At 36.1% G+C, this 12,478-nt stretch overlaps 1 protein-coding gene across 1 annotated transcript; it reads left to right on the top strand.

The window, feature by feature from the left end:
- Positions 1-162: 162 nt before the first annotated feature.
- MBLAC2 (metallo-beta-lactamase domain containing 2) lies at positions 163-9,524 on the top strand. Its single transcript, XM_070935770.1, has 2 exons — positions 163-688; positions 6,699-9,524. The coding sequence occupies exons 1-2, from the start codon at positions 184-186 to the stop codon at positions 7,082-7,084; spliced, it is 891 nt and encodes a 296-aa protein (XP_070791871.1). The 5' UTR covers positions 163-183; the 3' UTR covers positions 7,085-9,524.
- Positions 9,525-12,478: the final 2,954 nt, after the last annotated feature.

Genomic DNA, 12,478 nt, shown 5'->3' on the forward strand with positions numbered 1-12,478 from the left:
CGACTCGGGTTACGCTGAGGAGCTGGTGATTCAGTCCCCGCCTCCAGCTCCTCCTCCTCCTTGATCCGCCCTCCTCGTCTAAGCTGCGCGTCCGGGCCGTTCGCAACACGCGATCCTAGCCCAAACACCGCAGGCAGGAGACGGGTCGTGTGGCCGCAGCGTTTCGTTTGGCGGCCGGCTGTGATGTCGGCGCTGGAGTGGTTCGCGCATAAGTCTCTGGGCGGAGGTATCTACTGGATCCAAGAACGCTTCTACGAGTCGGGCAACCGGGCCAACATCTGGCTGGTGCGCGGCTCCCAGCGGGACGTGGTGATCGACACGGGGTTGGGGCTGCGCAGCCTCCCCGACTACCTTCACTTGGCTGGGCTTTTGGATCCCGATCCGGCCCAGGGCGACCAGGAGGGAGCCGGTCTCGGCGAAGCGGAGAAGGAACCCGCAAGCAGTGGGCGGCGGCGGCGGCCGTTGCTAGCCATCGCCACCCATGTGCACTTCGACCACTCGGGCGGACTGCATCAGTTCGAGGAGGTGGCCGTGCACAGCGCCGAGGCCGGAGCCCTGCGCCGCGGCGATAACTACGAGACCGTCACTTGGCTCTCGGACAGCGAGGTGGTGAGGCAGCCCAGCCCCGGCTGGAGGGCCAGGCAGTTTCGAGTGCGACCCGTCCAGCCGACTCACGTCTTGCAGGAGGGTAAGAGCGGGGAGGGGGAGAGGGTAGTGGGCTGGCAAGGGAGACCCGCATCTCATTCTGCAGGCGCCTTTCTGGAGCAAGGCAGGCAGCTCCCGTACCCCAACTGAACCGAGCTGTTGTGACCAGGTGTACAGCCTTGATTGAATTGACCAACGCTTTCTTTTATGAGCCGCTTTCTCATCCAAGTCACCAAAGGACGCCAATATAGTGATTTCAGATTAATTATTTCTTTAAACACTAGGCTGAGTGATTTCTTGCATGCAATATAATACATTTGGAGGGGTGTTTTTATCATTGTCTTCCCCCCTTTTTTTATTACTTCAAAAAACATCTCTGCCACCTGCAGCATTTGGCTTTCTTTAATATCTGATATGTCATAGTAAATTGGACAGGCTTACACCAGGCAGGGTTGAATATCATCAGCGTTATTTCTGTATTGCACATGCCTACTGGGTTCCTGCTGAAGTGGATTATTTGTACAGAAAGGAGGGGCTGTTCGAGTCCAGCAACTTTTCTGTTACTGAAAATAAATAGTGGGTATTATCATTTGCCTACCAAAAAATCAAGAGTATTGTCTGGAGCCATGTGACATGAAAACGGAAAGTTCTGGTTTTTGGGTGCAGTGCATGTAGTGAAGGTACTAATTCGTAAAGGTTTGGTGATGGAGGCAGATGGATTTTGAACCCTAATGTTCTTTGGTTCAGAATACAGAATTAATAAGGCATGAGAGAGGTGTATTATGCCATTTCAGTAGCAAAGTGTAAAAGGAAGGGAATTTCTGGTGATACAGGGAAATAATAACATTAGTAGTCTGTCTTTATAGCTCCAGTTCTTTGGATATGGCAAAGGGTGGAGAAATTCTCTCAAGATTTGAAATCACTACGACATAGATATATAAGAAAAAGAGAAGGAAAATATGGGGAGTGGAAGTGGAATGGGAATGAAAAACACAGCATTATGTGATCCTTGTACTTTTATAAAATGTTTTAAAAGGAGATTATAGAAGGGACCATAGAAACAGAGCAGTGTTATTGGTTTCTTAAAGAAAAAATGTGTGAGCTAAATGCATCTTTCATCCATGATGTTGAAATTATCTTTTTGGTGTTAAAAATGTATCTCTGAAAAGACAGGTGGAGAGCATCTTTGTAAAATCCATGCACAGGCCATTGAAATTGGATGTCTGCCTCTTAAAGGTCATACAAATGTGAATGTGCACTGTCAGAGTCTGAAAGAAAGGGTAGGGTGGGGACATCTTGAGCATCTGCTGAAGAATGGGTGATATACAAAGTACATGGTAGAGCATTTCACTAAGACTCTTAATACTTTGTGCTTCTCTAGGACGTCCCTGTTGTGGGGTGAAAAAAGAATAAATAAGCATATCAGCCAGAGAAAAATGTCTAGGAATATAATTTTGCCAAATAGTAACATTGCTATGAACAATGAGTTTTGAACATTTATCCATCAAATATTTGTGCTGTACACTGAGTGTGTATGTGTGTGTGTAACATTTTGTGAGATTTTTTTTCAGCATCTTTTTCAGTCTGTCCACTCTGCAATTCTATCAACATTTTGGACTAGCTGGTTATATTTAAGAAAATGAAACCAAAATCCTTTAATATTATCCACAGATTATAGCCTAGGCTAGGAGTAACATTTTATGCATGTTTCCTCCAATTAAGTGCTTCACATATTACAACCCAAAACACTTCACTAACATTTCAATCCATATGTTTGATATCTAATTTATAAAATAGGCATGAAAAACTACATAGACATAATCCAAATTAGATTGATAATCTGACTCTTTTCACTTGCTCATTACACCTATTATTTTAGATTTCACTTTTAATATGCCCCTAGCTACATTTCTATTTATCTCTGGCCAGGTTAACTTTTCAGGAATTACAAAAAGTGCTGGGATTTGGGAGCAAAAATCTTATGGCTTTTTGATGATGTTTTCTTATTTGTGACCCACCTTAATTATATTTAATGTAAAATTGCAGAAAACTGCATTATACCTTTGATCCACCTTTCTCATTTTTATCTTGACAGTAACAGTTGTTCCAAAAGGTTTCCATTTCCAGTCTTTCCCAGGACTATTAGGAGATGTGGCTTGTGGCTTGAATATGGATATCTCTGTCTGAGCACAAGTTCTCTGCCATGAAGCTGCAACCATTTGTAATTGACTTAGAAACATCTTTATTTTGCCTAAATTACTGCTACCAGTGCTTTTGTAATCATAGCATCTGTTTTTAATTATGATGATGCCAAAATTATGAATGTATGTTGTAGCATGACACCAACCCTCTCCCTTTATATGTTTTCATGTATAAATAAACATCTGCATAGAGCATCAGTACAATAGGTATGAACAGATTCATGCATCTGAACACTATAGTGCTTTATTAAAACTATCTCAGGGCACACACTAATTTTAAACCATTTTGTACCATATTTGAGGAAAGAGCAGTATTTCAATGGTGGGGTACATACTTTGTTTCCACTTTGTACACACTTTAGCTTTTACATATGTAAGCAAATATCTTGGGAAGACTTGAATCATAATATCCATGAAATGTAAGTACATCCAAAGTAATATTAATGGATCTGTTGACCATTCTTGTTAATTGAACATTAAAATGCATAATAGATTATGGTCAGGGCTATAATACAGCAAGCTACTGGTTACCACTATGTATAATGAAGTAATTTTTCCATCTTGATTTTTTATGGGATCCATTAACATTGAAAGTAGACAAAATATCTGTTATGCTTTAACTAGTTGAAATTATATCTTTTCTGGGAAGATGGCATTCTCAAAGATGGTGAGTAAGCCAATAAAAGCATTGCAAGAAAAGCTCAGATAGAAAGTCATTTCATTAAGATTAGAGGGACATATGCATTCACAATCTGTCTGCTTACATTTCCAGGTGATGCACACTTATTTATTCATATATTTGTTTATAACATTTATATAGCTGCTCATTTTATATCGAACCTTGTGTGGCTCCTCTGAAGCACCCATAGAATAGCTTACACAAGAAGAAATGCATAGTAATCTGTTTTGGATGTGAATTTTCAAATTTCTAAATTATGGCATATGAATTGATAAAATACTTTAGATTGTGACTTAATATCTCAGTCAGTAAGCTGACTGATTCAATATAGTAATGTGTTTTGGATACAATGAAGATCTCTGGTTTAAGGCAGGGTAATAGAACTAAAGCTGGTATTAAGGGGAAGAGGAAGGAGACAGAGCTTCCAACTCAGAATTTAATTTCCACCTATATAATCCATGTTTTATGAAGAATTAATGTCCACAGTTGGAACATTAGACTCTGAGTCTACTTGCAAATGGTATTAGTTTTCAATGCTTGCACTGAAAACTGCAATATATATATCTAAAAATGGCCAGAAAGAAACTTAATTTGAAACTTTCTTTTCCCTGTTCAAAGTATTTTCTTTTGAGAAAGAGGCATGATAAATTATCTACCTTTAATAATAAATTTGTTGGTATATTATTATATTATAATACCAAATACTTTAAATATATTGGTTTATCAGAGAGAAAGGTTAGAATAGGTAAGAGAAAATATAAATAATCCATAAACTAAATAAAAATAATCAGACTAAATACACATATACCTATGTATACACATCCCTTTGTACTAGCCACAATAAAGCCTTGAGATTGTAACTTCCACTTTGAGGAAAAATGTTTTCTGAGATTAAGAACAAATGACTAAGAAATCTTGTGAAATTAATTCAAGCAGCCAGTAGTTTTAGCTCATTGACTGTCAAAATGATGACTTAGTAATTTTTTCAGTTGCTAAAATATACACAATTAAGTGAATATGAAATCTAATTGATGAGGTTTCATTGCCTTCTTTTGTGTTTTTCATCCTTTATCAGACCCCTACTTTAGCCAATATCCACTATTGCTACTGACAGATGTGAATAATGAAAGATATGCTATATTGTGTAGTATATTTGTATACTACATACAAAAATAGTAGTTTTAGTTCTTTATTATACATAAATTCATATGCTATTCCATTTCCAGAGATACCAAGTTGCTTGCAATATAACAAGATTTTTAAAAATCACTTACTGTAATAAAACCATAAACAGTCCATCTGATGCATCACCATTTGGGAATAGCAAGATCTTATTTGGATTTAAATGTTTTTCTGATGTGATTTGAATATTACAAAGGAAGGAGAACATCACTTGGTCTAGGTTCTATAAAGAGGGCATTCCCTTGGTGGCAGGACCCCTTAGTCCTCATTCCCAGGTCTTATAGGATGGATGGATTCAACTCAGAGGTTGTAGTAACACAGTATTCAGTCCCTGAGCCATTTAGGGCTTTAAGGATGACATTCAGCATATTGAATTGCATTTTGAAACTCATTGGCAGCCAGTGCAGGCTGTAGTAGTGATAATACATGAGTGAACCTGAATGCAGCTAACTAGGGTTGTTGCATATTGTACTACGTAACCACTTCAGAATGATCTACAAGGGCAATTCCATGTATTTTACATAACAAAAATCCAGCTTCATAAATAATTGTGAATAAAGCCACCTGATTTAAATAAGGCTACACCTAGCCACTGTAACTGACTGTCTTGCTTTGTCTCCACAGCAAGTAGGAGTGTCATTCCATGTTGAACCACAAATTATAGGTCAACTCGATATGGGAAAACATTTATCATATCCAGGAAGAAAGTTGAACAAAATAAAATAGACGAAGTCATCTTCTAAGTCCAGAATTGATAGAATTCAGTTCAAATTGTTTCTTATATCCATATCCTAACAACCTCCAATCACTGAATTAGGACCTTCGCCACATATGTTGCCCAGATTCAGATGTAAAATATGTAATTGAACATCATCAGCCTATTTATTGATATCTCAATTCATTTTGGAGATGATCTCTCCCAGGGGCTTCAGGTAGATGTTAAATTATAGGTGGAAGACAGCTTAGCTGTGCAGCAATCCAGAAGCCAAGGTCCTGATTTATGCCCCTACCACTGTGGGAACTGACCAATCAAGAATACAGCATGTCCAATAATTCTCACAGCAAAATGTCTAAATGCTTAAATAATTGCAGGGAGATATCATGATATATAATATTGAAGGCCACTCACAAATCCAGCAGGACTAGTATAATTATACTCCTTCCATCCCAGCCTTCTCAGGGGTCATCAAGTTTTAATTCTATACCCAAGCCTATATCTTATTTGAAAGGAGTCCAGATAATCTGCTTTTTCTGTTCAATAAACTTTGTGATTTGTGAGTAATACTGAGTGAACTGATGTAACTAAATATTGTAGACCATAAGTCAGATGTTACTATTGTGATTTGAGCTTCAGTCAATTGTAGATTGCTTACTTATGGCTTCTGGGAGAGATAGGCTTCAAGTTGACAGTTGTTTTCTTTTCTTTTATAATGAATAAGGAGAGTGCAGCTAGAGGCAATTGGCTGTCAGTTGGAGGTAATGGAAAAGAGCAGAGTTAGGAAAAGTACAAGCTGTCCAGTCTAATAGAACTCATAGAAATCATTATGAGAAATAAGGATGAAATTAAACATGCATGATATGATGGACCTTCTAGGAGACCAGTGTTTCTCAATCTTGGCAGCTTTAAGGTTGGGGAAGTTAGTGTGTCTTAAAATTGTGAAACATTGAAGTGGACTATAGCCTGGCCATGTTGGTGCTCATCTGCAGATGTGATTGGAAAATACCTTTAAAAATCATTTTTTTTCTTCATAGTTTTACTATCCCCCTTCCACTGAACCCTAAACTAAGGTAAGTATTCATGCTCCCAGAATCCTTCCTACCGTGTGTGGGCTTTCATCTTTGTCAGGGGAGGGGGAGAGTAATACAGTATATGTTTTCCTGCATTGTTTGGCTACAGTTACAGTTTTAATGCATGAGTTTGTAACAGAGACAAATGTAAGGTTGCATTTTTGAAAATTGGTTTGTCCATAAAATTTTGTTTCTTGTTGTAGGGGATGTGATCAGCCTTGGTGATAGACAGCTCACTGTCATGCACATGCCTGGCCATTCGAGAGGAAGCATTTGTTTGCATGACAGAGAACGGAAGATTCTGTTCAGTGGGGATGTTGTATATGATGGCTCAATGATTGACTGGCTTCCCTACAGCCGGATAAATGACTACGTTACAACCTGCCAGCGATTAATAGACTTAGTCAATAGGGGCCTTGTAGAGAAAGTCCTTCCAGGGCATTTTAACACATTTGGATCTGAACGACTGTATCGTTTAGCTTCCAACTATATTTCAAATGCTGGGGTTTGTCACAAGATTTCTATGTGTGCGATGAGATCGGTTGCAAGCCTAGCACTTCGTGCAACAAATTCTAGAACAACTTCATAGTCTTAACTTCATAGCCATGAAGATGCTTATTTTTATCTAATTAATTTATATTTTAAAAATGCCAATTTACATACCAGTAGCTGTGCCAAAGCTACTCATCTTTTTTTGTGTCTTTTCAAAGGCGAGTTTGCACATATGTTGAATGCTATTTGACAGATGTTCTAAATAAGTTAGTTTGTATTTTGAACCATTTTGAAACATATTGTTAAAATAAAAGTTTTGCCCTTTTGTCAATCTTTCTAATGCAGCCTTCAGTTAGGAGTTATATTGAAAACATATTTTAAATGGCTGAAATACAAAAGCAAGGGTTGTGAGAAGAAGGGGCTATTGGAACATTCCACTGTCATGTTGAATGCACTAAGTACCTAAGTAATTTTTATTGTATGGGATGAATGTAAACTGAAGTTAATACCAAATGTTCATATCAAATATTGTTCTATGTTACTGTTGTTCTTGAATTGTGTTGCATTTAGGTATTGGTTTTAAAACAAATGAAATGTCATTTAATAGTTTAAGTATATTGCTTGCTTTTCAAATATAACTAATGCTGTGTGAGTGTATAACCATTTTTAAGTAAAACATGCACCTATAATCCAAGATTCTTAATTCCTGTAATACCACAGTTGCAGAAACACTTCAGTAAGTGTGAGCTGCTGATTAAACAACAGTTGTAAACAAAATGGCATATAAAACTAGCAAATTGATAGTGGGTGGTAGGTTGTGTCAGGTGCACATTACATGTAGGTCAGATTTAATTTTTCATACTTCTTCATTTTTCTTTTCACTTTTTTTCTTTCCTTCTTTCCACAATTTGCATTGTGCTTTTTTTCAACCAGTCTAATAAACATTTCTGCCAGTTAATATTTTCTAAGATATTACTAGTCTCTTGTTTGGATGCAGAACTTGTGTCTTGCATCAGAATTTGATTATTGGAATTCAGTAAGAATTATATTAAAAATGACTGTTTCCTGTAAGAACTGTAACTTAGTTGAATATTGTGCCATTACACTTTTTTTTTCTTTTTGAATTCTATTGCACAATATTTCCCCAAGATCAAAGCAGCACTTTGAGTCTTAATACCACAGTGTTCAGCACTTGGTATCCTATGAAAGTACAGTTAGTTCTTAAAAAGTTAATAGTGCCTATTTCCTGTTCTAAAATACTGCATCATTTTGGCAATTAACACTAGAATTGCTGCCTATACTAAGAAAAACTATTAATTCAATACCTTTGAAAAATAGGAAAGAGGTATCTAGTAGTACAATCACAAATTAGCAAATGCTGCTTGTATGCTATTGAAACTGGGTAATCTTCACTGAGGAGCCACAAGTGTGGTCCAAAGGTTAGGAGCATATTGCCATATTATGTACTCATAGTCATCTCCTTTTTGACCAGATTTCTTCTTCGAGTTGAATACAATTAAGCACAGTATCAGCTGCAGTATTAAGCACAATCAAAATTAATCTGATTCCTGCTTAATCAAGATTTTCAACCATCTTGGAATCCATGTGAGTTTATAGTGCCTTGTTTATTTCTGCTACAGAATGGTTGACTTTTTGGCCTGGACCATTACAAACTGATTTTGTTATGAAATACTGCTGAGGCATTAACAGTTTTATCCATAGATAAAATAATCCTCTTTTGACTTTCTGTCCTTTCCTCTTCCTTTGCCCATTGACAGTGTTTTGAAAGTTATTTTACCAAAGTATTGATTTCTCACTATGAGAGTACTTCAGTGTAAGGAATCCTTCAATTGTCAGACTTGTGGCGAAGGACTGATCTGAAACTTTTCTATTAGTTTAGTAAGTTAGTAAGCAAACAAACAAGCAGTTACTTATAAAATTGGCTGATTTTAAAGAAAATCTCTGTCTTTTTTCAATCTGATTAGGTATCACAGAGTAAACTTATCTACTGAAGCTAATAATTACATGTACTGAGAGAAATATTCAGAATGGAAGTACCTTCCTTACTGTAATATAAATACTACTCAATTCAGTGAGATTTTATTCCTAGTGAGTACTGAATTGTAGTTTTATTCAAGTTTCAACCTAGGACTGGATCACAGTTCAACTTGTGATTATTATCGGTTAGTAAAACACTATCCCTGAGAGAGAATGCTATAGAATCTGATCTGTTGTTTTAAATATTTTTATATTATAAAGTTTAATTCTGAAAGAAAGCATTTTTAAAAATGATACTGATCATACATTTACTATTATTTGTAAAAAAAAGTTTGAAACCACTAAGGGATTCTGTATTTATCTGTTTGTGATAATTTAAAAACTCAAGTTGAAATAGTTATTTGAAGTTCAGCCATGTTGATATGATATCACTTTGAGAGATATTATTTAACTGGGTCATGAATATTGCTGTAATGTATGGTTTAAAACAATTTTTAAAACTTGTAATGCACCATACTAATAAAAATTTACTAATGGTACTGGTTTCAAGAAAACAGTTATATTGTTTATCATTGATATTGATAATAAAAAAAATGACACAAAAGGCTTCTCCAATAAGATTTCATTTTTTTTTTCTTTTTGATTTATTCCTTTCCTTTTGAATGAGAGGCAAATGTTTATTTCCCTTAGGAGAGGTAAGCGGAACAATAGGTGTATAAACAATCAACATTTTGGAGGTGGAGCGGGGATGATAGCTTGAGCATACCAATTGCCATCTCCAAAATTGTTTTGTGCATTTTTACAAATTGAAATAAATGGCAGAAATCCCAGGGACACACTGTTAGCCTGCAAAGTCGAAAGAGAGGGATGAAGCAATTGATAAATATTTCCATACTGTGGGCACCCCCCCCACTCCAAACTTGTCCATACATTAAATAAGAATGAAGCTTTTTTGGATTCTTCAAAATTCTGCTATTCCTTATAGTGATATCATTTGTATCATTTTCAGGATGATCTTGTTTCTATAAGACTTACATATCTTGCTGTTGTATTAGATATGACCTTTTTACATTTATTGTAAGTGTATTAACTACAGTAACCATTAATCAATCTTGATTTTCTTTTTAGTTAGTAGTCCCGCCTGGACTCCTGTAATGCTCTCTACATGGGGCTCTCCCTGAGGAGCACCTGGAGGCTCCAGCTGGTCCAGAATGCGGCCGCGTGGGTGGTTATGGGAGCGACATGGCGCTCCCATGTAACACCTCTCCTGCGTGAGCTGCAGTGGCTCCCGGTGGTCTTCCGGGTGCGCTTCAAGGTATTGGTTACCACCTTTAGAGCGCTCCATGGCTTAGGACCTGGGTACTTACGAGACCGCCTTCTGCCACCGGTAGCCTCTAACCGGCCAGTACGCTCCCACAGAGAGGGGCTCCTCAGGGTGCCGTTGGTCAAACAGTGTCGACTGGCGGCCCCCAGGGGGAGAGCCTTCTCTGTGGGGGCACCTGCCCTTTGGAATGAGCTCTCGACGGAGATACGGAGGATCCCGGATTTACGCACTTTCCACCGTGATCTCGACTTTTTTATTCCAATAGGCTGGGCTGGCCTAACTCCTTTTAATTGTTTAATTTTAATTTGTTTTTAAAAAAGGGGTGTTTTAATTAGTATGGGCCAAATTTATCTAATATGTTTTAAATTGTTTTTTAAATTTTATATTGTATGTGTTTTATCTTTGGCTGTTCACCGCCCTGAGTCCTTTGGGAGAAGGGCGGTATATAAATCTAAATAAACTGAAACTGAAACTAATCTGAGTATTACAAAATAGTTTTCACCCCAAATGTTTGAGAGTGCAATACACAATTAATGACATTAAGCTAGTATAATCAACTGCATGTTATCTCCTTTTTAAAAATTATGGCTTAACTCTTCATTTCATGATAATATAAATGTAGGGGTTTTCAGAGTCAAAATTTTAAGTACAATGTTATTTTGCATCAAATCCTTAGTTCTTTTGAACTGATTGGTTTTTTTAATATCTAAAAAATATTTAATATTTTTAAAATATCTTCTGTGTTATCTTTTTGATAACCATTCTAAATACTGAGAATGCTTCTTAATCAACATGAGGTGCATAATATATACATTAATTTGTTTGGGATGAATTATTTGAGGTTCAGGAGCTTAACCGAATATATGAAAGATGCTGGTATTGGAATTTTTCTTATGCTGAAGTCATATTAATACCTAAAAATGAATATATGATTTTGTCCATTTGTTCTAGATCAGTAAGTTAAAACTTGGTTCTCAAAAGTTATATAGAAATTGAGTGGTATATATATTTATTGCCACCATGAAAGCAAATAATCTTACTAAAGATTAAGCAGGGTGAAATCATTTAAGATTTCAGAATTCCAGTCTGTTGAATATGTGCTGAACAATTTATTTTATGCTGCCATCTGCTGATGCAGTTGTATATACACAAGTAAGATAGGCTGCAATATGGTCTTCAAGTGTGGCAAAATAAAAGATTAACATTTGTTAAATTGTTGTTGAAATTTAAATGTTTTTTCCATTTTCATTTATCCTTTCAAAACTACAGAGATATTACAAAAATAAATGATATACTCATATTCTGGAAGGCATTTCTTAAAATTAAGAGAGTAAGCTTCTTTCCGATTCTATAAAATTGTCCTCTTGGTTGTGCCCCAACCTTGACAGAGCCAAAGCTCTTCACAAGATGACAAATTCCATGCTTTAGGAATATAGTTTAGTATCATGTTAACTATGATTTTCTAAAATTGTATTTACATATGTAGAGAATTGAAATCAAAATAAGGCTATGACTGGACAACACCAAATAGTGTTAAAGAATTTTAAAATTGATTACAAAACTATTTTCAAAAATCTAATAACTATTCATTTTAAACATTATTTTGGGAAACTAATAAATATGAAATAACATTTTCTGATGAATTACTTTCATTTTTAAACCATAGGTACTGTATATTTCAATTGATTTCTAATGGTTGCTTTAAAGACATTTGAAAGATTATGTGCTGCATATATATCCCTTATCTATACTATTTTCTTGACAATGTATACAGTTGAAAAATGCATTAATAACAGAATGGCTCAAATATTTTAGCAGCCTCTGTTGCACCTGCATTGCAGCATCTTTAAGATATGTAAGACTGGAACAGAGATTAATACTTTATAAGGAATTGAAACATAAAATGAACTTTAATAATTATATATCTGAGTTGTGAAATAAGAACAAAAATATTTAATTTTGGAAAATCAGTGAAAGAAATCTTAAATGCAAAATGAGCTTGACTTCATGTTGAAATCAGTAATTCAGATACCTCATATAAGATGTGGATTTGAGAAATTATAAGGGTCAACTGTGCTTCAATTAATATTTATTTATTTTATTTTATTTTATTTTATTTTTATACCGCCCTTCTCCCAAAGGACTCAGGGCGGTGAACAGTCAGAATAA

Source organism: Pituophis catenifer, unplaced genomic scaffold, assembly GCF_029215685.1.
Source record: "Pituophis catenifer annectens isolate HBS135680 unplaced genomic scaffold, rPitCat1.0.hap2 SCAF_2, whole genome shotgun sequence".
In the NCBI taxonomy this organism is placed as follows: Eukaryota; Metazoa; Chordata; class Lepidosauria; order Squamata; family Colubridae; genus Pituophis; species Pituophis catenifer.

Coding starts and splice junctions, on each gene's coding strand:
- MBLAC2 (XM_070935770.1), top strand. CDS start 184: ATGTCGGCGCTGGAGTGGTTCGCGCATAAGTCTCTGGGCGGAGGTATC. Junction 689..6,698: donor GACTCACGTCTTGCAGGAGG/GTAAGAGCGGGG, acceptor TTCTTGTTGTAG/GGGATGTGATCAGCCTTGGT.